General features: G+C 41.2%; 1 protein-coding gene across 1 annotated transcript in view; it reads left to right on the plus strand.

Annotated features, from left to right (window-relative positions):
- cyth3a (cytohesin 3a) overlaps positions 1–21,996 on the plus strand; it is a 38,128-nt gene extending 16,132 nt beyond the window's left edge. Inside the window, exons 2-13 of the mRNA XM_036533738.1 lie at positions 3,196–3,278; positions 3,818–3,882; positions 4,968–5,034; positions 5,846–5,964; positions 9,222–9,302; positions 9,864–9,976; positions 11,587–11,735; positions 12,415–12,526; positions 16,652–16,728; positions 17,428–17,499; positions 17,755–17,909; positions 21,020–21,996. Of these exons, the coding sequence (XP_036389631.1) occupies positions 3,196–3,278; positions 3,818–3,882; positions 4,968–5,034; positions 5,846–5,964; positions 9,222–9,302; positions 9,864–9,976; positions 11,587–11,735; positions 12,415–12,526; positions 16,652–16,728; positions 17,428–17,499; positions 17,755–17,909; positions 21,020–21,092 (1,166 nt within the window). The 3' untranslated portion in view covers positions 21,093–21,996. The remainder of the gene's footprint in view (positions 1–3,195; positions 3,279–3,817; positions 3,883–4,967; positions 5,035–5,845; positions 5,965–9,221; positions 9,303–9,863; positions 9,977–11,586; positions 11,736–12,414; positions 12,527–16,651; positions 16,729–17,427; positions 17,500–17,754; positions 17,910–21,019) is intronic.
- The last annotated feature ends 3,244 nt before the right edge of the window (positions 21,997–25,240 follow it).

A 25,240-nucleotide genomic window follows, 5' to 3' on the forward strand; every position in this document is an offset into this window, starting at 1 on the left:
TGAAAATTGTGTGTAAAAGCAAGATTGTCCTGTGAAAGATATGTTCAGCATATTCCATGTTTGACTGGAAGAAACTAGAACTGAAAATGTGATGACGTCTACTCTTCATTTTCAACAAAGCCTGGGTTATCATGTTTCTGCAAGGGTCGGATTTTATAGGACTATCACAGCATGTTTGCGGAAATTCACATTTTCCAAAATGTGCACTGTAGTCTGAACTGCATAAAGCAGATCAAAGTAGAAATGCTCACAACAGATGTATGTGCTCATACAAGTCCTTCGTAGGCACTAAGGTGAACTGTGCTAAAGTTGTTATTCTTAAATGGAACCCCACCCAGTTTAATTGGTATCGACATCCTCTCCACATTGTAATAAAGCATACCTGTAGATTTAAGCGGGAAATCCTTCATTGTCTCTGGGCACCTTATTACAGTTCTGTCTTACCTTAAGAACTAAATGTGATTGAATAGTCTTTTCTATAGTGATTTACATGGAATTAGCATTTTTAGTTTGCACTTGTGCCCTGAAGACAAACAGCTGTAACTGAAATGTAAAGGTAGCCCAGTTTGATGGCAAGGTAAATGCAGCTCCATTGACTTCGGTTTCTTTTTTCATGAGCTGTATACTGCTTTCCAAACTCTACTGCTGGCAAGGCAAAGTCAGTGGCGCAGGGCAGATACAATAGACTGTGTACAGACAGGCTTAGGGATGTTTTGATTCTTAATCACACTACAGTAAGGTGCTCCTGGACCGTTGACACGACTGCTCCACTGTAGCGTGAGAAAGTCATCCATAGTATGCATATAAATGAAATGATTCAATCTGAAGGTAATGTAAATCTTGAGCTGCTGAGTATGCTCATCGCCAGTAATGTCTGTGTCACACTGGAAAAAGACCACTCCCCTCTGTGTTTGCTGAGCACTGCAGTGGGGCCTGTTTGACCTGAGTTAGCTGCAGTTCCCCTCTGTGTCCCTCAGGCTTTTGCTGATTTGGTGCTCTTTACAGTTAGGGAAAAGGCAGTCACATGCCTCCTCTCCCCATGAGGGTTACCTGGGGTCAGACAGCCTGTACATGGCCAGTGCTGTTCTGTTGCCTGACAGACATGTTTGTCTGGGTTATTTGCTTGGAATACTGTAAGACCAGGAGTGTAAACATATGTGTAAATGTAAAATGAATTTAAACCAAACTTTGTGTAAATTAAGGTGATTTGAGTATATGCGTTACATTTCCATACGGTATCCAGAAAATTAAGGTAGTTATTAAGGAAAATTAAGGAAGGTATCCAGTATATCTGAAGAAGTAGCTGGGCACGGATGATAAATATTGTGTGAAGGTTAAGGTGTTTCACCGTGTCCACTGTCGGTAGAAAGAGGAACCAGCAGGGTTGGCTCCTCTGTCATCTGTTGTTACTCAGAGTAATTGAAAAGGTGTAAGTGCAGTTCCACCCAAGAGGAACATTAGCTTGTCAATTGCATTATGGCCTTGTTGGTTGAAAGCTTCCAGTCATGTTATTTCATCAGCTCTCTGTGCTTTGACAACTGGTGGTGGCTGAGCGTGTCTGAGGGTTACATGTAGTGACCTGTCTACTGTAAGCTCACCCTTTGCTCATATTGGCATTCTTTTAGGGTTATTAAATTAGTCCACTCTGTCTGAGGTCATTCTGTTTTAGTCCACTCTGTCGGAATCCGCTCTGTTTTAGTCTGTTCTGTTCGAGTCCATTTTAACAGTCTCGTTTAGATTTGGTCTGCCTTGACCTTTAGAATGACCCAGGTTTGTTCTTACGTTGAATGTTCCGGTTGCCCTCTGTTTATCACAGCTGTTAGAAGGATTCAGCCCCACCATTTACCTCACAGAAGCCATGTTTAATGCATTAGGCTGCACCAAAACAGAGCTTTCCACGATGATATCAAATTATCAAGTGCTTCAGATTCCTGTCACTGTGCTTGAAAACACACAGCGGGGATTGTTCAACTGCCATCAATGGAGCCACTTTTCTCTTTTCTTTTGGTTGGTATTCTTTGAAAAGTGTAGGAGGGTGCATGTTCTGCTTTGCACATTATTCGGGCTGCCTGCGGGGGACCACTTGACAATCAGTGCTTTATGTACTGTACGAAGACGTAGAGAGCATTGTGTGGCGGCACGGCCTTGTAGAATAATCTCTGTGTCTTTGTACATCCACCAAATTAAGTCAGCTGTGAATTTAATGCATTTTCATAAACTTACATGAGGTTATTTTTTTGGCCGTACTGCTGTTGCCCTTTTCTCCATAGTATGACTCATTAAAGGCATGCTTACTATTCTGCTGGAAAAATGGTATGTATTGTTGTTACTTAAAAAGCTTTCTTTTTTTTATTAACAATTGAAAAATGAATCGCAAAGCTACTTAGTGTTAGGGTTATCTGGCAGCTGGGCCTTTTGCCCAAGCTGGAGATACTAGAAAACTAAAACCACAGTGAAGGAAAAGAATTATTTGCCTCCGCTATATTTGAAAGTTGTTAGGTCTGGTTCACATACCTGGTTTGGTGAAAGGGATGAGCTGTTTGATTGTCAGAATAAGCTCTCATTGACAGCGCGCAGAAGTTTGGTTTATGAGGTGACTGTGTTCTGTTCAAGGGGAGGGGTGAGGAGGGAGTGGGGGGGGGGGGGGTGGTGTTTGATTAAAGCAGCAGCGGTCTTCCATAATTTATTTGTGTGTACAGTCCACATTAAACATACAATATCCTGTACGCGGAATAGATTTGGCACTTTGCTCCGGCCTTGATGCTGTGTTAATTAAAGCAAAGTACAGAAGCCGGAGCTGATGTTTCAAAGAATAAATGTGCTGATGTTCGTTTTACCAGATGCTTAGCTCTTGGCTGTGGGTCGGGGTCCAAGGTTGTTATAATTTATAGAAGAGCTTTCATTTTAATGGAAAGAAACTATATCTGGATGGATTTTTATTAACAGCATATTTCTCAAAGTATTCAGAGAAAACACACTTTAATTTCCTCATGGCAAGAACACTTGCATGTGGAAAAATGATTTATGCTCTCACTCTTTTATTAATTCAAGAAATTTTCTGCTTTAATTAATCACTTTTCTTTGGTCAGAATAGATATCTGGAGTGAACTGCAGTGTTGTGTGTGTCTAAGTTTAGTAGTGTAAATGAGTTGCATGTGCATATGCAAGCTGATTCCTCCATGTGATCTGTTGCAGTACCTGAGGATCTCTCACTAGACGAAAGGGACGAGCTGTCCAACATACGACGCAGGAAAAAAGAGCTATTGGATGACATTGAGGTAACTGAAGTGGAAATGGTCCCTCTTTCTCCCTTTCTCTTGCTAAACATCTCAATACCTCCTAACTTAGTGGCAAACTTGAGCAATGAACACATCCCTCTTACCTTTTCCAGCAAATTCAGGACTTCTTTTGAAATGTCCACATTTGAGTTCACCTTATCTTCTACTGTTTTACTGTGCATTATGTATATAATGTGAAGTGTAGAATCCTTACCTGGTATTTCAATATTGCTAAATTACCAAAGTTATATTGAGGGAAAGAATGAAATGTCTACAACTTATTTTCTTACACTGGCATGTTTTTTTATTCTAATGTGTTGTAATGATGACAGATTTCAAGAGACTGTCTTTTATGAGAGCACACATCTTTGATAGGAACAGTTTTTGACGTTAAAATGTAGAATTCAGTGTTGGACATCAGAATGAGAAGTTTCATATTGAATTTGTATAGTTTACTATTGCTATTCGGACATACTGTAGCTGTTTGTGTCTATGTTGATTACTGGAAGTAATAATCTTGCCTTAAATATCTCTTGCAGAGGTTGAAGTTTGAGATAGCTGAAGTCATGACCGAAATTGAGCAGTTAACATGCGTGGGGGAGAGGTGAGTAAAAAACAGCCCACGTCTCTGCATTCAGGGTGTAACTCATCATCCCCGGCCTTTAATCTGCGCTCGTTAAACAGCACAGCGACAGCCGCTCCCCTCTGTAAATTCACCTTGTTTGTAGAGAATGGCGGCCATGTTGCAGTCTGCATCTAAATATTTATTTTCAGGTTGTCATCACAAGCCTCTTGAGCGTTCACAGTCTCTGCATCTTCAGGGATGCTGGCCGCCCGCTAGGTGAACGGGGTCGGACGCAACCTAATGCTTATTACTTAATGGAAGGGTAGGAGCTGAAGTGTCCAGAGCTCGTAAATGATCGCAGTTGTAGGCCTGCCCAGACTGAAGTGGATCAGGCTTCAGGCTTTTCCAGATTGCTGCGGTGTGAAGCAGCTTGATGTACAAGTATGCTTCCTGGACAGAACGCAAGCCCAGCGCAGAGGCAGCAACCACATCCATCTCTTAAAATCAGGGTGCCAAGAAGAGAGGTGATGGGCGCTGAGGATTTGATAACATTTTGGATTGAACCCCTTATGTTTAAGTATGAGGGGAAACGCCCTGCCCATAGTTCCACAGAATCATCATGACTCTTTACACAACGTTTTGTGGATCCAATGCATAAAAAGCAGGCTAACATACACTGTATGCATCACTGGCCTGTGCTTTTTCATTTAGTGTTATACTTCAGGTGCTGTTTGTTCACCATTTAACTTAACAGAATGACAGCAGTACCCCTCAGTTAACACTGAATACCCAAAATAATTCCTCTGTTAATTTATGTACCCTACTAATGGTAATCATTACTATTGGTAATCTTGGTCGTGGTCTGAGCTTCTGTTTACAGCATACTGCAAAAATGTGTGAAGGAGTTGTACCTCACCGAGTCATAAAAGCATTAGATGTAAATGGAAATTAATAGTCACTGTGGCATTTTATTGTTACATTATGTTTTTTGGATATGTGTACACCGAATGAATGTTTCTCCTATGTCCCAGAATATTCATAGGATCTACCTGATAGGAGGGTAAGGTGAGTACACTGTAACAGGTCTCACATGACTGACTTCATTTCTCAATGCCATGTTGCAGCAAAACGTCACAGAGAAACAAGCAGATTGCCATGGGAAGGAAGAAATTCAATATGGATCCTAAAAAAGTAAGTTGGTGTGTGTATGTGTGTATCCATGTACCTTCGATAATATCTTCATGTGTTAATATCACTCTACCTGGTCAAAGTTGTAATTCAGTTCTCTTGTACTGGGAATCACCTTAAAGTGGTAAGTCACAATCAGTGAAGCTATAGAATAACGCACAAACCAGAGGTGTGGGAGTGGTCCACTCGGCATGCTATTTTTGTCAAACCTTTACTCTAATTAGTTTTTTTCCACTACTGCTGTGAACAGTTTACAAGCCAAGTGAAATTGAACTGTGTTGTCTATATACTCTAAAAATGAATGTGTTTTGGATTAGCCTGGAAAACAACCCAGAGATCGTTGTTTGAAAACTAATTTTCAGTATAATAAAGATTATGTTTAACCCATTTACAGTCTGTTGGTCTGGCATTTTCAGGTTGTAGTTGTTTTTCATGCTGTGTTTTGACACAGTCATCGTGCCTTTTATGGGCTGTGTGGTAAAATAGCTCTTTCCTACAGAGGGTCCCTACCACACATGCTTTACAGACCATGCAGATGTAACAGTACTCAAGTCTCAGAAGGAAAGCATACATGGAATTGCAACAGAGCAGGGATATACACTGCTCCATGGCCTCAAAGCCTGTGTCAACAATCCATCCACCCAAATATGGCATAAAATATGGAAATAAATAAAATACTCATTGAAGGGGGTTATTACTTAACAGTTAAAAACAGTTGTTTTATCTTAAACCAAATGTCTCCATAATTCTTGAATGGCTTGCTGTTCCAATTCCTATCAATCTTGTTCAAAAATGAACGTTTTCTTTATGACAGGGAATCCAGTTCCTCCTGGAAAATGACCTTCTACAGAACACTCCTGAAGACATTGCACAATTCCTGTACAAAGGAGAGGGGCTAAACAAGACTGTCATTGGTGATTACTTAGGAGAGCGGTAAGCGATAATTTTTTCTTTTTACTCCTGATTAGATTTTATATTGAATAAATAGTTGTCTTTATATTTCCATTAGTTTTCATTTTTTCCAACTTTTGCAAGATTTATGTGCGTGATGTGTAAGCACAGTCACCCAGATGAGGGCCCAGAGCTCCGTGAGCTTCAGGAAATGAATCGTCTGGCTTTATTGATGAAAAGAGCCTGCAGTTTCCTCAACAATACAAATCATTCCCGCGACATATGTTTGTTATCTCCTAGATGAAAATGAGCCACCCCAGGAGACCCAGATTACAAAACAAAAAAGATTTGCACACAAGCCCGCGTGCAAACAGTCAGATCATATCCTCACTCAATAGCACTGACACCGGAGTTACGAATGAAATCATAGAAAACAAGTCAGAATGCATTCCCTGCATAACAGTCTGTTCCAAAGCGGGTGAAACTGATTATTTCTGCAGAAGGTGGTGGCAGAAGCCAGGGTGAGAGAACATACTCACGCTGTTGTTTTCTGTCTGCAGAATCTGAATCTGTAATCTGCACAGCATATTCACAGAACAATTATGAGCCAGTGTTAATGGGCTGATGTTTGAAAGGAGCCACTTTGTTTAGACGACGTGTCGCATTTTGTGCTTTCCATATCTGATTGTTGGCGCTGACCTGCAGCCTTTGATCTCTGGGGCTTTGTGCGCTTGCCAAATCTCTGAATGCTTTTTGGAAAATATGAATGTCAGATGCTAAGGGTTGTTGATTGTTTTTGTATTAACATTTATGTGCCAGTTACTGTCTTTGTTATGGGCACACGCAGTAAAATACCCCTTTGTGCTAATGCTAGTCATCGGGGGACACACTTAACATTGATTGGAAGGTAGTTTTTTCTGTCTTCTATTTTTTTATTTTATTTAAAATTTGTCCTGAATCGGAGTGGGTTCTTGTGGTTTTGATGAGTAACTAATGATGCACTATAAAGGTTACCTGCCTGAGATGGTCTCACTCACAGCTGTAATAATGTGCAAGTACAGTTACAGCTAAAACTGCTGTAAATCTTCAGTAAATCTCTAAGTCATTATTTTCGAGATCTCCTTATTCAAGGCACTTGATAACATCAAACATATCTAGAACTAAAACGGCAGTTCAAATAACATTATCTTAGATGGTGTGAATGATAAAAAGTGCAAAAAGGCACATCTTTTGGCAAGGCTCTCGCTTTGAATGCAGACTGAGCCCAATGGCCTGGGTTTGAAACCAGCCATGTCATTTGCTGACAATGACCAGGACAGCGGCGGAACAAATTGCCTTCATTCCGCTGGGGAGAGGGGTCAGCCAGGGCTGCCTCATCTCACCACTTTTAGGCACCCGCTGATTTGTTGCCTATCCTCCAATGAGTGCCCGCTCCACCGTAGTGAAGTGCACCAGCCCCAGTGTGAACAATAGCTGTTGGCAGCAGGCAAGAGTGTCAGAGGAATGCATTTCCCCTCAGCACTCTCGCACAAGTACAGATGTTGTTGTGGTGAGATGAATATAATGTAACAGATTCCAACACAGGGTTGCATAAAAGGGAAAAGGGCATTAAAAACATGATGAAAGATTAATATGTTTGGGGTTTAAAGCAGCTGAGATGAAAAATAATCCAATAAACAATGGAATAAAGCATAAATGATCAAGTATAAGTACAAGAGGGATATAAGAAAGATATGAGGAAGAGTAAAAGACAGAGACAAGAGCTAGATGAATTGAATGTTGTAAATGAGGCATGAACACTAGAAAGTATTGTCTGAAGAGGTGTTTATGGAAGAAACCAAAATGAATGGCTGCACTTGTTATTCTGCCAGGAGACTCGTTCCTTCTGCCGAGAAACTAGTGAAGAAAAAGATGTGGGTTTAGAAATGGATGGACAAAGTGATGGAAAGGGATGATGTGTGAGGGGGTGGTAATCTCAGCTGATGAGAGGAAGGAAGAAATGACAGGCCGAAGATTAACAGGAGCTGATTAACACGGCAGCAAACTAGAACATGGATCTTCAAGTGAGTTTGAGCAGCAACAAAGCAAATTAAGGGAACTGAATAATTAGGGGTTCAAAGAAGGGAGAGAAGAAGCTGAGCACTAAAGTAGACATGTATATGTAAATTCTATAAATAGCGTGTAAGAAGATATCAGTGTCAAGCCACAAGGATAAAACCCTCTTGCAGGAGTGCCCACACAAAACTAGTGCCTGGGTAGCGTTGGCTCATTACAATACTACCCAAGCACATTGTGTGCCAGCATCTCATGGCCCTCAATTTGGTGTACAGATCCATTATTGAGCTTTAACAAAGAGCCATCCCCACACAATGCAAGTAACTGAAAACATAGGTGGGACTGTTATACTTATGCAATCACAGCTAATTGTATCTATGAGAGGCCCTGGAAGCCTATCATTACATGCACTGTAATTAGAGGTTTAGTCCAGAAAGAGAGTGGGCGAGTTAGATTTGGAGAGTGCAATTCAGCATGTGCTACAGCAAATGTGTTTATTCTGATTTGTTTTTCTCACCTGATGTTCTTTTCATTTCCAGTGTTAGTACTTTGGGAACTAATAACTCGGAGATCTGACAAGAAAAAGCAAGCCCAGGATCATATCCCACAATCCCATGAACTTTATCAGTAGCGTAACTAATCTGATGGTCATTACATAAGGATGTGTTCCTAGGACTCATCTGACTCCCACTGCACTGTCAGCTTTTGTTTCAGTGTTCAGGTTAGCATGGCTTCAGTGCTCATAACAAAAACAGCACTTTCTGGTTCGCTGGCTGTATGTTTCACAGCATTACTTGATGCAAAGTGCTCTTAAACATTAATTAAAATGTGCAAGGTTGTCTCTGGGGTGATGTTTCTCAAGGCCTAAACCTTCCTCACAGCCCTTTCAAAACCCACATGAGGCATTATATGCAAGTGTTTGTAGATTTTTACACAGGTATTTCTTTAAATTAGCTCGAGCTCATTCTAATCAAATAGATCTCTGGTCATAATAAGTATTGAATTCTGAGGGCTGTGAACCCCTGAGATGTGTGTAGTGTCGCTTCCAGAATTTGTCTGAATACTGTGGCATTGATTGATTTAAGAGGAAAATGTATGGACATTTGCTAAGAAACGTGTATTGTAGTGAAAATATTGTTTCTCCATTGCTGGCATAAACTGTGTTTCTTTCACAGGGTATTTTTTGTCCGCTTACAGAAGGTAACGCAGTTCCTAATAAAAAGGTTCCAATGCTTTTCTTGTAGGGATGAGTTCAATATCAAGGTCCTCCAGGCTTTTGTGGAGCTTCATGAGTTTGCAGACCTCAACCTGGTCCAGGCTTTGAGGTGAGACACAGGTTTTGTCTGTCCTGAAGAAGACATTGTATACTCTGACAGTGTCACTTTGGCCGTCTTGCCCAATGAACGAGTGGGTGCACCAAAAAAGTCAGTATCATTAGCGTACTGACATACAGTACTGAAATGGCGATAAAACCATATACATTCTGAGTTATTTACTGATTATGTTGATAGTAAAATTGAAAACATGTTTATCTAAAGAAAAACAGGTGAATTGAAATGATGGAATGCAGTCTTTGGTCATACTTCATTATAATTTCTTTAACCCTTTCTCAATTTAATGATAAAGTTAAAGCAACCCGAAATTAGATGGTGACTCAGAGTGTGTGATCATGTATCATAAAATGGGAGTGCACTGTGGCTTTGTTTGTCGTGACCAGCCGAGGGAGCGCAGTCAGAGTTGGCCGTCACTGTAGCCTGCCTAATTTTGACAAAGTGGGCCGCTGCTCACAGACCTACAGAGCAGCTGTCCTGCAGCACAGTGGATGCAGCTACTCTGCAGTGTTTCTGTGGGTCATCCATGTGTCCCTCTCTCTGTCTCTGTACCAGGCAGTTTCTGTGGAGCTTCAGGCTTCCAGGGGAAGCTCAGAAGATCGATCGGATGATGGAGGCCTTTGCGTCACGGTATTGCCAGTGTAACCCAGGAGTCTTCCAGTCCACAGGTCAGACCGTCAGCAATAAAACTGGGCTGATCCTCTCCTTCTGTTCCGTGCAAGATTGTAAGGCAATTTTCACATACACCCGTAGCTCTGAATCTCTCTTGACAAAGGCCAAACCAGCTACTTTTCAGTTTTTTTTATCATTAAGATAGACTACTGCTTTAATGTTTTAAGAGTACTTTTATTCACTTTTCTTCTCTGGACATACAGGGCTTTTAAATGCTAATCCATTTATTCAAAGAATGAACTTTCCTTTAATGTTTCTTCCTATTGAGTGTAGAAGGGGCCGCTCATGCAGTGTGGCAGATGCTTCATCCCAGTTTGTGTTTTTCCTCATGTTGTCCCCAGGGGCAGTAGTCTTAGGAGGTTACCAAAGTGGACTTAAAAGCAGAAGGTTGCAGGTTCCATTATGCTGTTGTGTCCTTGAGCAAAAGGCATTTAACCTAAATGGTTTCAGTAAAGTATCCAGCTGCAGAAATTTGTCATGCAGTATGTAAAGATGTAAGATGTCGAAGACACATCAAACCACAGCTATGACAATGAATAGCGCAATAGTAAATTTGGCCTGTGTAATAAGGCGGTTGTCCATAGAACATTGTTACATTTTATCCTTTCATACATCTATGGACAATGCAATTATAGGACAGGGCCCCTAAGTAAATCCCTGCAACTCTGTCCGCCACGCTTGGTGTTCTCTTCCCGCTGAGTTCACCGCCAGACTGCCATGATGCGTGAAGTGTTACACTTTGATTTACAAGACATGGCTAATGCATATGCGTGTCGCAGCAGCACTCCCAGGGAGAAGGTATAAGAATGAGTTACGGTTCTGTGGAGAGTCAGCTCCACCGAGGGGAACGGGGCCTAACGTCTACTGAGTTAAATGGGCCTGGTGCTGTCAGCACAAATAGGCAGAGTCAGATAAAGACTGCACAGACACAGTAGAGGACTCTGCAGTGAGTGATTCTCGCTCTGAGCAGCAAAAAAAAAGTATGTCAGTAACTAGCGCAGTGTAATGATTTATTTACAGACAGGGAGTTTTGTGCATCAGGGCATTAATATACCAAGGCTAACATTTCTTATTTCTTAACTATTTTCATTTTCAGCATATGCCTACTGATCCATGAATGTTGGATCTCAGTCACTTTATAAAGTGACTTGGTTTACTTAAAAGGGGGGGGGGGGAATCTATGATTCACTTAAGTAGCTTTTCTACTTTGAAGAAGTCACATTTCCAGATGTGAATAAAGCATTCAGAATCTTCTGGATTCATTTGAAATAACAATTAAATCTCTGCTCCTCTTTAGGACTGTAATAGAAAGGCAATCCTCGTAAAGTGTAGTGTAGCATAGTGGTAAGGAGCAGGTTGCTGGTCCGATTTCCCACTGGGGCACTGCCGCTGTACCCTCGGGCAAGGTACTCAACCTCGAATTAACTTAGTAAACATATCCAGCTGTATAAAGGGATAACATTGCTCTGGATAAGAGAATCTCCTAAATGACAACAATGTAATGTAATCTACAGGACTCTTCAGGATCTGGTTTGTATGTGTTTATCTGTGTAAGCCCTGTCTTGTGAAAGGTTGCGTAACTCTGTATGCTTATGGCTCTTTACAGACACGTGCTATGTGCTCTCCTTCGCCATCATCATGCTCAACACCAGCCTCCACAACCCCAACGTCCGGGACAAGCCAGCGGTGGAGAGGTTTATCTCCATGAACCGAGGGATCAATGAGGGAGGAGACCTGCCCGAGGAGCTTCTGAGGGTAAGAGTCCAAGTGGTCAGCTCTTCAGAGGCACCGGATTACCATCCCAAGTTTGCTTTGTGAAGGCTCTCTTAGGGGGTTAACCAGAGGGACAGTGAACCTATCGACTGCATCTCTCCAATGTTTTTGGGCACCCTGGTTGCACTATGCACTTCATTTTTACTACATTAACAAAGCGTTCACTTGTATATAAATGTCACTTAGTCAACTTTTAGACCTGGTGAGTCACAGCATTCGAAACACTGAAAGAGTCTTTAGGTCTTTCTGTGGAACAGGTGTCAGCACACCTCCACTTCTCTTCAAAACTGTATTCAACCTTACAACCTTGGTTCCCTCTAGATTTTCTGTGAGCCAACCTCTGTAACCTCATTTCCATATCTCTTTTCCAAGAGACCTTTAATATTTAATGTGTGGTTAGCTGGACAACTGGCGCTGTGAATATTTACAGACAGGCCATGTGCTGTTGCACTTCATTTCTCAAACGTAATCACCTGAGACCAGAATGACAACAAAATAATTAACCAAAGGTCCAGAGCAGATCTTTATACTACTATGTGTTAATTTCACTTAATAAAACCAAGTTAACTTGATAATGTAGTGTAATAGTGATATTTCATTGGTTTGCCATTTGCAGTGTTTTGAATATTTACTCTCATTCTCTCTCTTCTCTTTCATACAGAATTTATATGAAAGTATTAAGAATGAACCATTCAAAATTCCAGAAGACGATGGCAATGACCTCACACACACGTTCTTCAACCCGGACAGGGAAGGATGGCTGTTGAAGTTAGGTTAGTACAGAGTGGACTAACCACTGTAAAAATGGTCACCTTCCTCTTGCTATATTTATGCCTTTTCATTCTTCTGCTTGTAGAAAGTGAACACAGGGCATTCTGAAAACCCACGGAAAATCAGCGGCGTCTTGAGCTGGTGTAAACCTTGAATTTGGTGAAAGTGCCTTTTAATGCATTCATGAGCTAAATTTTTGAATTTAGTCTAACACTTCACAATGAATAGGCCATTCATCTGAATCCTTTATCAGAGGTAGGAAGGTACCCAAACACAGAACCCCAGGGATTTTGAATGGGACTTCATATCACAAGTTATTCATTTGACAGCTTATGGGTGAAACCAGTGTTGACAGATTGCATTACTGTGTTTTCAGAATTGTGTGATGGTGCAGCAATGTGGGGTTGTGTTTAGAGCTAGCTGGTTGTGGTAAGGATGGAGGGTTCTGAACAGTCCCTTATAAGGCAAATGCCATTCTTCCATGTAAGTGGATTAGCGTGATGGAGAAAGTGCAGAAAGGAGTGTACCATAACAGTGGATCTGGCTTTGTTGAGAGAGATCATAATGGGACTGACACCTAATTCTTCAGTGTGTGTGTGCTGAGAGGGATACATTTACTGAGTGCTGAACAATGCCAGGGTTTTGGGGCTGAAAACATGGTGTGAGTTGTTATTGGAGGACTCTGGGGTCCACTTCGCCCGCAGAGCAGGGGAGAGAACTGCAGCGCTGCACAGTGACCAGGGGGCTGTAAAGAGACAGAGCTCCAGCTGCACTGCACCCCTCAGAAACACTGACACAAACACCTTCCTCCTCATTCACTGAGGGTTCCTTTGCCATAAGGTGCACCTTGTTCAGTGAAAGCTGAAAAAAAGCGGAACCACAGGTTAATCATTTGTTGGAAATACACTGAAACAGAATAGAATACATAACAGTTTTCTCTCAGGCAGGAAGCCAGGGCACCAAGTGTTTCACTTCTTTTACTCCAAATTTCAAGGTCTGTGTTTACAGGCTTCCATTGAAGAAACAGAGCCTTATGGCAAGGAACCGAATGAAGAGGTTTGACTTCTTCATAAATTTATTTGAGTTTATGAAATCCATCCAGAAAAAAAAATGCAGACTATTTTTTACCAAGGTGCTCTTTCTGCATATTTGCCACACATATGTGTTATATTGTGTCTCTACAGTGTTCCCCTCTCCTTCCATCCTCCCCCTCCCTCCCTGGCATGATATTTGTGCTTTACGTTTCTCTATTTGCTGTGGTTTGGGTTTTCCTTGTGTTTTTTGTAAAAGGTGGACGTTTAAATGTGCCTTCTTGTTTTCCTTATGCCCTATGACCTCTCACCTTTCTGTTCTGTGACTGGCTGTCTCTACTTACTCTGCACCAGGAGGTAGGTACCGAGGAGAGGCCCCACCCCCTCCTTCCCTCTCCCCTCTCTGCTCCCCTTCTCATTTCTACTGCGTCTCATCCTCTGTGTCTGCTGGTTGTGTCCGTTCCTTTTAATAAACAGAGGTAATAGCTGCTCAGTGCCTTCCATTTAATTTCCTGGTTATTATTCTGATCTCTGTAGATTAGTGGGCTATTTCTGTAGGAGAGAAAGGTCAGACCCCCCCCCCCCCCCCCACCTCCGGGCTGGCGAGGTGAGGTTAGTGCCTGCCTCATATGCTGGCTCAGACGAGCACATTCTTCTCACCTTGTGCAACGCCCCTGCTGGCTAATCAAATTCACCTCATACTGTAGGAGAAAATCTCCTGTGTGTCTTAAACGCAAAGAAAGATTACCTTCCGAAGTAAATTTGCCATCTGCAGTTAAATTTGGTACGCAAAACCTATCCCAAATTACAGCCATGAGCACTAACAGTCAGGATTAGTCTCTAAAGCTTAAGTTCATCATTTTTTTTATTAACCACTTCAAGAAGAGAGTCACCGAAAAAAAAAAAACAGGAGAACAAAATGACTTTAACTACCCAATTAAGACTCATCTTTTCCACATTTGAAATCTTTTAAAATGCGTAAGAATGGTCAGTGAGACACTGCAAAGGAATTTACAGCAGGTGCTGCACCTACTGTAGGTGCTGTCTTCACACAACCACAAGCAGCACTGCCCCACTTCACATTGGCAGGGGGTCTTTATGCGTATTTCACCTGGGACGGAGGAGGAGCAGATCTCCAGTCTTAAGTACTGCTGCCCATTTTGTTTCCATCACCTACGGGCCTGGCAGGACTCAACTTGTGCACGCCGTTGCCCAAGATGTGTGCTGCGTCACTGCAGCTGTGTCACAATGGCTGGCCTCCTGCCATGCTGTTTCTCACCAGGGAACACCTCCTTGCCTTCCCTGGAGCTGCGTTTTTAAATCCACCTCAATAGCAGTTTTATTCTTATGTGTTGCGTGTTAAACAGCCTACCTGAACTGCCTATGGAAGAATGTTCCTCTTTTACATCATTGTTAGTCACTAAAATGGTTTTCCAAGAAATTAAATGGAAGACAGGCACTATGTTGGAACTCCAACCCTTTTCCATATGTGGCGTGTGGCTTGCTTTTGTTGAGACACAGGCACACAGTGACTATGTACAGTAAATCCTTTGACATATATTGCTTAAGCAATGATTCAACTGTGTGGAGTTGGGTGAGATCAAAGGTCAGATTGGTGGAGATAACCACGATGCAAAGTGGAAGGACACCACAGATTCCCAAGCGAAACAGTCTCTTTGAAACAGGGGGTGCGCTTCTGAGCACCAGGGCCGGCCAGCGTGTACGGTGGCACTCTGCACTGCCCTAAACAAAAGGTGGCTGACTACAGCAGAAACCGCAGCCCTTGTTCGACGGCGGAGTGTATTAGCGGATGAATGTGGTTTGTGCTGGGCGTGTTCTGTTTGAATGAGGCTCATTGTGAGAGAGACACTGAGGGAGATGATGAGCTCTGGTGGTACCGGCTGCAGTGAGGCTCAGTTGATGTTGTACTTACACTCTTTTCAGCGGCTGTGGTTTGAGGGGAGATTGAGGCCTGTGTCCTTTGTAGCCATGCAGCACAGCTCCTGACAAGAGATGCGATTAGCTCACTGCGGAAAATACCAAGCTTCCTCACACCAGAGACTAATCAAGCTCTTATCATGTCACCAGGGGGAGGTGATGTCATTGTCCATAGGGGACCCGTATGCACACTGATTGTATCATTTCACATAAAAGAAAATGGTGTTAGCGTGTGTTAGACTGCTTTGAGGAATCAGAGTTGAAGTGATGGTTTCACTGTATGACGGCTGTACTTTAACCACAGTAAAGGTTCTTTTGATTGACAAATGAGTCCAGTTGTAAGTCATTACACCTCTGTGTGTAATTTTCATAAAGCTTTGTTTTTGCAAGCAATTGTTAGGAGATATGGCCAAAGTATACAAATCCTGTTTGATAATTTCCTCTTGAAAAGCTGCATCCTGCTTATAATTACATTCTCTGAATTATGGATTGAATTCTGGTCAGAATGAGTCATTTAACCCGGCAAATGATACACTGTATGGTTTAACAAGAGAAAAGGGCTGGAGTTTTTTATGCATCCCTGCTTCTAAAAATAAAGTCATATTTAAAATCTTAGTTTACACTGACATCTCAAACAAATACATTCATCACAGCAATAATACTACTAAGCTACTTTTTTTTTTGTTTGCCTGTTTCGTCTCGTGCAGACATTTAATTTTGGCATGGAGGTAATACAGTTTGAATTATATGCTGTATCCCTGGCCCCTCTCTTGGCTGAGGAAATGCATGCTGTCACATGTGAAAGGCTTGCATTACTGGGATTTTTTCTCAAATTGAATGCACATTTTTCCTTTCCCATTTCCTCTCTGGAGAGTGCCTTAAGAACACATTCAACGTCTGATGGAATTCCGTGGAAAGAATTCAAATCGCAGTTCTGATCATTAAAAACAAATGCGTCGAGTTTCATCGAAACTGTGGATGTGCAGAATAGTCCGTGCACAAGGCACATCCTAAAAATATACATTGTTTTCCAACATTAGTAAAACCTCCCAGGGTTTGTATTCACCTCCATCTGCATTGTGGGAGCCCTTGAGCTTTACTTCTCATCAGGTTGTCTGTCTTGTCTCACGCCAAACGTCTTCTTTCATTTTGCTGCAGGAGGAAGAGTGAAAACCTGGAAGCGAAGGTGGTTTATTTTGACTGACAACTGCCTCTATTACTTTGAGTACACAACGGTAAGTGTCCGTTTAAAAAGGCAGACTTGCGCAATTGGACCCTGGTCGTTTTATAGAGGGTGATCTTGCCAGACTGTAAAGATTTAAGCTCGCAAACACTGCTGTGATTGTTTCCTGCAGACTAATTAAGGAACTCAGCTTTCAGTGTAAATTTCTGCTTTTTATCATGAAAATGGGAGGGGGTGTGTGTGTGTGTGTATGTGTGTGTATGTGTGTGTATGTGTGTGTATGTGTGTGTATGTGTGTGTGTGTGTGTGTGTGTGTGTGTGTGTGTGAGAGAGAGAGAGGGAGAGAGAGAGAGATTGTCTGGCACCCAAGCAGAGGCTTTAGCAAATGTCCCCCTCCTGACAAATGCACTCACGTCCCACTCACAGTCACCAGTTAACATACTACATCAACAATATCTGGGCACTCTCCAGCACAACATCTGGCTGTACCCTCCAGTCTGAACACAGCCCACCTCCCAGGTCACACACCCTGGGAGATATCCTCCCTGCTGTGAAGTCTCACAATGGAGACAGTTGCTGGCACCATGGCAGGGAACACCATTCCTGCCCTGGAAGTTAGCACTAGCTGCCCATCGTTTCTCTGTTGTAACTCATTGACATCTCAATAGCATCTTGCTTAAAGTCATCCCGTTATAGAGTTCATGTTGATCAGTGAAAAACCAATAGCTAAGATGTGTCCTGTCCCTCACAGGACAAGGAGCCCCGTGGTATCATACCCCTGGAAAACCTGAGCATCAGAGAGGTCGAAGAGCCCAGGAAGCCCGTAAGTAATGTGGTTAATTGGAAGAATACGGTTCATGCTGCCGGGTGGGAAAACAATACCACAGCATTAATGAAGGATCTGTATGCTTTGAATGCATTATCGAATGGCTGAACACTCTCTGGTAGAGCTTCCACTTTGTTCCAGAACACACTTACCCAGCAGAAGCCAGATTTCAGTGTATGTCGGTACAGTCTGTACTCTATTGTTAATGAAGTTCTTTGAAGATGAACAGTGGTCTGCTGTGGTCCCCTTCAGAACTGCTTCGAGCTGTACAACCCAAATCACAAAGGCCAGGTGATCAAGGCCTGCAAAACGGAGGCCGATGGCAGGGTGGTGGAGGGGAACCACGTGGTTTACAGAATATCTGCCCCCACACCAGAGGAGAAGGAGGAATGGATCAAGTCAATCAAGTAAGGCCCTTTAAGGAACATTACATTCTTCCATCCATTACAAATTACGGAGACCTGTAGTCATAACTTACACCTTTTGTTTTATTTCAAGCTCTTCAAGGTCCTTCACTTACATTTCAGACATGCAGATTTTTTTGGGTGTGTGGTGGTAATGAGTGGGATTTCAGTATATTACATTACAACCATTTAACAGACGTTCTTATCCAGAGGGACTTCAATTACAACAGAACATAAGTATATTTCATGTTCTAACGTTACAACTCAATAAACAGTAAGGTTTTTCATGGAACATATTTACATTATTCTTTAAAGGACATCGGAGGGTATAACTGTATACCCAATAGTAGTACAGTTGCTCTCTAAAAAGATGTGCATAAACCACCCTAACCACATGGTATTCTTGGCCATCCAGTCAGAGGCTGTCAGTGTTCAAAGATGGTACTCATATACAAAGCCAATCACTGTCAGCTTTACATCCTCCTATACCAGTGAGGATTTGGTTCAGCAGACATCAGGACATATATGCACACCTAGCGTTAGAAAAACTGCACTCTGTAACCTCTGACGTCACTGGCAAGGCGTGTGAAAGAAAATGACTTTCTCACACTGTTAGAGAGATAATATTGTCAAGTTTGAAGTTCTCGTGGGGTTTACGTAGTCTTCCGGAAGATACAGCCCTGCAGATTAACACAAAAAGCCTTGTCCACAGATACGGCTCTTCCTCTTTCTTTGTGTCATGTCCCTTTGTGTTGTGGTCAGCTATTAGACTGTTACGTGCTTTTCGTCATACAGAACATCAGGATATATTAAAGATACTTTATATCTTGGGACCTAATTATTTTATGCCAGAAGTTTTCTCAGCAGTAGTTTTTAAATCCCAGAGCTTATCTGAACAAGTTAAATCCAGCTGTTATCCATGCTGCATTACCCTCTGTCCAGTGTTGTGACATATACGCATCTGAAAATGTCTAAAATGCAAACAGTTTGGCTGGCTGGTGGAAGCAAATACATGGAATGTTTTATTTACCCCATTTGATTTACTAAAGCATTAAGCAGTGTGGAAACATATTACAGCCAATGTGGTCCATTGTCTTTTGTACCACTACAGCGCAGTTCAAAGCGATTATAACATACCGAGTGAACACGCTGGTCATGTAGAAAGCTTGGGGGATTTTATTTTTCTGCTTGGGCAGGAAGGAGAACTGTTGAGATCTGACGACAAAACTTTTTAGAAATTGTATATCTAAGTGGTCTTAAAAGGCACGAATAGATCAACCACCCTTATTGGTGTCGCTCTCTCCCTTTCCCCGGTAAAATGGATTGCAGATTGTTAAAATATCATTCATATTAATATTAATATGTCCCCTGGACTGGGAATGGCAACGTGTTGTCTCAGAGATAAGTTTTCCCCCCTGATGTCAGACGTGCCTGGGGAGCGCCGCGCACTTGCGTCGGGGGAGGGTGGGCGGGGTGCGGGGCGGCCCACACGGGTCCCCTGACTCTGCTCCAGCTGCGGCTGCGGTCACTCCAGACTGTTTGTGTAGGAACAGCAGCCTCAGCAGGTCCGACGCTGTGCGAGAGAGTCCCCCAGAGTCCCCCAGCGCTGACGCGTTTTCCGCCATTTCTGCCGGGAAGCGGGGGGATTAGTCATCGGTTATACCTCCCCAGCGGGCAGGGAAACACACAGCCTACCCGAGAAGGATGTGCAGTTTTTTTTTTTTTTTTTTTACACTTAAACAACTGCGCTGGGCCTTTGGTTTTTACACGCAAAGGGGGAAAAATAACAGTAAAGCACATGTGCTTAAATATGACAGAGTGCGAGAGCAGGAGAGTAAAATCACAAGGCAGGAGGGAACGGATTCTAGGTGGCCAAGGTGAAGGAGGGGTTCTTGGAGTAACGAATAAAAAAAAAGACAGACAGTTCATTTCTTGTCCAGACCCCTAGTGGCTTATCCCTGTCCCCTAGCAGCTCAAATTTAAGAAATATGATTATTCCTTTGACCCAGTGTAAGTATGAGGGTAGGGCAGAAGACCTCATGCTGAACAGAAAGGGATGTGGAACAAATAAAGATAGAAACACTGGAAATTTAGTTCCAGGATGATTTTTTTTCCACCCGAAAAGCAGTTGATTTTATTAATTAGTTACTGAATTGAATCAATTCTACTGCTCATCCCAGCTGTGAGACTGTTAGTCTTTTAAGTGTCGATAGAAAAACCTCTTGCAGGACCAGGATTGGGCAGTACTAGGATATGCAAAAAATGTACATCTTTGAACCCTTAAATTAGATGATCAGAAAGGAGTCAATGCTGCCTATCAGAATATTATCAAGACGTTAAGAACTTAAATATGACCCAAGGCCACCACTATTAACCGCCAGAAGTCACTACCACACCTGAACACATTTTTAATTCAGTCATTTCAATGTTGACTACAGTGCCTATGTATATACTTAAAGGTTTAAAGAAACATAATCAGCTGGGTTCCTTGTTTGAAATTTCTTTTATTGTTCTGACCTGTGGTGCTGCTTCTGTAGTGTCCATTATGTTCCCTGGTAATGTCAGTGAGAATATTACTGCAAGGCGTGTCTAGCTTTGTCTTTTTATTATAGACTTGATGATGTATCACAACATCTCTGCACACTCTGAGAGAGGGAGTAAGGTTTAGTGTCTCTGCACAGTTCAAACAGTGTTGCATACATAAGCAAAATGGAAATTTCAATAAAAACAATCTCTAATAAATACATTGTCAACAAATCCAAAATATACACACTGCAGTGGGTCAACGGCTCCCCCTTTTGTAAATTGACGGGAAGTGAATGTCACCTGGATTGGGATCAGGCCAGAAATGAGTTTTTGACTGGGACCATTCATTAACCTGTGAATTCTCAGTCAGTGGGGACAGAATGCGCATTTCAGGCTGGGAAATCCATCAGAAACTAGGAGAAAGAGAGGATGGAGAAACAAATCTTCAGAAACCATGGAAACCAAACTGGGTCACCGAACAAACTTAGAAAAAAAAAAATCCAGTTAAGGCAGGGGTTGGTGTAAACGCATTTCCATATCAAAGATGCTTCCGTATATTATTGTATATTTTATGTTGCCTTTTCCAGAGCGAGCATCAGCAGGGATCCTTTCTACGACATGCTGGCCACCAGGAAGCGGCGGATTGCCAACAAGAAATGAGAGCTACCTGTGCACGGCCCCTTCTCCAATGCTGACGAGACAGGCTCCCTCCTTAAAGGGGATTTTCTACGCTTTGGGGAACTGAGGGGCTGGAGCAGGGACGAGAGCCACCAGGATACAGGACCAGACAGAAAGCTAAGCAAAAGACTCTGAAACAGTAGTGTGACAGAAACCCTGTCACCGCCCTGTTTTTCCCTTAATTATTCTTCTGCAGTCTCTTGTTTTTTTCCATGTGTTTATCCCTGGTTTGTTTCAGTGACTTCAATAGCACAACTGCAGTTTTTTTCTTCGTATGCATGGATGTATGTAAACATAGGCAAAGGACTACATACAGGAGGACGTCTGTTTTCTTTCACACACATGCAAATTACAGACTATACCGTGTAAAGTATGATTTCAGAACATGGGCATTTTTGGAGGCGCTGGAGACTAACAGTGATCATTGATGATAAAAGTGCCCTTACATTCCCATTCCCGAGGACAGACACTGCGGGCCAGAGGGACAGACAACTCCAGTTGTGGCACGCCATTGCCTGTGTGAAATCCCAGCAGTGATTCAACACCAAAAGCGTCTCAGTCTTTCCCGATACTGAGCACAGATGTCTAAGGGTGCTCCTGCTCCAATACCTCTTCAGCTGCCTCATCGCTGGCAAAACATCCTGTACATTGTTGCTTTTTTTTTGGGTGCTCTTACTTGTGTAATTTCATAACCTGAAGAAGTGAGAATTTAAACATGGTCATAATGCTCAATAACAGTCTGAGTCAGCAGGACTGATTTCTTATTTTGTATTGAATACAAATATGACACGAATCCACCCCTTTTCTGTCAGTAAACAGCTGTCATTTTAAACATAACTTTTAGAAGTCCTATGTAAACAGTGGCACAAAAAGGAGTAAAAGTGTATTGAGGTAATATGCAGAATGCGCTGATATTTTTGTAAACTTGTCATATTAGAATATGGAAGTAAAACTGCTTGCTGACAGTTTGTGTGTTGAAGATCTACAACAATAACCAGTTGCTTCTTTTTATATTTATTTTTGTTCTTAAATGGTTTAATATTAAAATGTAGATTTTTTTAAGTTATGTGTACATAATGTATAGCTTGTGTTTGTCTGTTTTTTTTTTAACTTGTTTTATTGCCTGTAAAACATAATGGCTGTAGCTTGCGCTGATGTACAAATACATATAACAGCATTAACAAAAAACAAGTATGGTTTGGAGCTAGCAAGCACTTGGAGGTCCTGCGTAAGTGATGAGGTGATGGAGACTGATGAAGCTGAAGCCAGCAGTTTTATATGAAAATGTAAAGTAGAAGCCCTGACCCAGGGAACAGTCTTTCCTTTACGATATACCCTGTGGTAAGCTTTCTGATATTTTAACCACAGGCTGTGTACATACACACATGCATATGACATGTAACAGTTGCACCTCTGAAGAACTATATGAAGAAGTAACTAGATGTTTAGACCTTCCTATATGTGTAAAAAAAAAAAAAAAAACTAAGTGATGATGGTGATGATTAAAAACCAGTTTCTGGTTTGTCATAAACTGCTCTTTGGCTCTTTTTAATCCTTTTACAGCTTTTGTTTGGATAAGAGTGTCTGGAGCATCACAACACAATGAAGCACACAGTGGAAGATAATGTAATTTGCGTCCTTTGAAAACAAAGCATGAAAATTACCACACAAGGTAATGCTGATACCGTAACCAGATATCAATTAGGTGAACTGCAGCCACATAAATACCAACCAGTTTCACTGAACCGTGAACATATCCCATGTTTTACAGAATCAAAGACCTCCCCCATCAAAATGTACATCTTCAGCAATCAATGTCTGCTCCAGATAATATTGTAAATCCAGAGAAAAGAAAATTACAATTTGAAACAATGACGTGTACGTTTAAGGCCTTTTCTTTATATATGTTTTTACAATTTATAAATGTTACATGCTACAGTACAACCTAGGGTAGAATGTATTAACATTTTTTTTTCCTTTTTGAAGTAGAAAAAAAACAACCAATACCCATTTTCAATGAGTCATGTCCATAGTACAGGGTCTGAACTATGTAAAGGAAATTTATTAAAACAGAAAAAACACTTCTCTCTATTGGTATTCCTGATACAGGACTGTTTACATATAAAAATAACTGATAGTACAGTTCAAATTAAATTCACAGTATTTTTCTTATGAAGCCAGAAACACAACTGGATTTTTTTTAAAGCAAATCATCTAGTCTCATGAGCAAACATGATACATGATTATTTTTTAAATGAAAAAAAAAAAAGTGAAAAAAGTTCAGTGAGAGATGAATGCCCAATAGATCCTTTCCAGTGAAGGGCTGCTGGAACCTTAGGCTTTACAGGGAAAAAAAAAAAAGTGTCAGAAAAGATCAAGTCTTTCCAGGTCTGTAACTGCGGTGTTGGTGTCACAACACTACAGCTAGTTCAATCTGCTCATTTCAGTCCGTATTTTGTGGATATGGTAGACATCACAACCTGAAGCTGAATGACAAAGTATTACAGTTTAGCTCCTTTAAAACAGTTAAAGTTTTTTTTCCATTAATTCCCCTGGGATTAATCCTCAGAAGTACAATAGTCATTTAAACAAGTGAGAAAGTCCTGAGTCTATGACTGAGCAGCAGTTGAGATGTTAAGCTCCAGGCTTCTTCTTTTATTACTATTTTTAATTAAATATTTAAATTCTACATTTTAGATTTCCAACGTGTTAGTTTTCACCACTGAAGAGTGAATAGAAAAATTGAGCATAAAAAAAGAATCTAAACCTCTCCTGTGATAAAAAAGACAAGGTATTCCAGATGAATAAAGCACCACTTTCAATATCCAGGGACTCATTCTTTTGCTGTTGAAATTCACTTTTCTTAGGGGAAGGCTTCTAGACCAATCCAAGTCTAAAGAGAGAAAAGGAAACAGAAGTAACAAAGTCATATTTTTAAGATACAGCAGGCACAGATAATAGTTTAACTCTACAGTGTTTCTCCTTTAAGTAACTACAACCTTTGCCATTACATTAAATTGGTGTGAAAACATAGCAGAATAGACTGAAGAATCATTACTCCTTACTATCATAACATTACTGGACTTCATGGCATGTCCTAAAATTAGCACAGTTGCTCACCTGGATTCAAGGTGAAGAGTCTTCCCTCTGTCTTTTTTCATTCTATTGAAAACAGGAGAAACACACAATATGATGATATGTTCAACTGGCAAATTAATGCTGTGTGATTAATACAATTTCAACATATGCATTTCTCAGAGCATATGCCGAAACTGATCTCTGTATACGTTCAGTTTCAGTACGACATAGGTCTTCAAGGTTTTCGGTCATCATCACAAAGAGATTACTGAACAGAATACGGTTTATGAAGGATGTAAATCCATTCATGAAATTACTTGAAATTAAGGTAACTGTGGGGTCCTCTTCATGTGTTCTCCTACATATGTACTCAATTCCACAATTCTACCATTTGTTAAACTTTTTTCACGGTGTCAATTTCTGTGCTTCAACTACACAGATCACAGTTACACATCAGTTACATATTAATTGATTGGGATACCATAACATTTTTTTTTTTAATTCAAATGTATAATTTTACTCTAAATTGTTTGACACTTTATTATGAGTCATTTCATGCAGTTTAAGGCACAGTGATAGAGTAATATAGGCAGAGTAATATTAAAGTATGTGTAAAGTGAAAAAGAATTTACTGGTTTTACTAATAAGCTTTTGATTTACAGTTACCATTATTACATTAATGCAAGTGAAAGTGTGATTCTTCCTACTCTGAGCTTCTGTCCCACTCACTTCATTGCTGACCATGTCCCTGTTGAACACACTGCTTCCAGTCACTCGACAATCTCCCAGGGAAGCAGACGCTTTAAAAGTATTCACAGCACTGGCTTTTTCTAGAGAGGAAAAATAAAAATTATTCAAATTTGCAGTTAGTTAGAAATGAACATATGAATGCTCACTTAGTGCTTGATCCTACATAATTCACTATAATGAAGAAATGACATCTCAACTTTTTAAAAAAAAAAAAAAACATGAACTCTTCCTGTACCACACTACTGAACCATTCAGATCCATTAGTTGTAGCAAGTGAACATTCTGGATATCTGTAAGGGGGG

The sequence above is a fragment of the Megalops cyprinoides genome, chromosome 1 (genome assembly GCF_013368585.1).
Source record: "Megalops cyprinoides isolate fMegCyp1 chromosome 1, fMegCyp1.pri, whole genome shotgun sequence".
NCBI lineage: Eukaryota > Metazoa > Chordata > Actinopteri > Elopiformes > Megalopidae > Megalops > Megalops cyprinoides.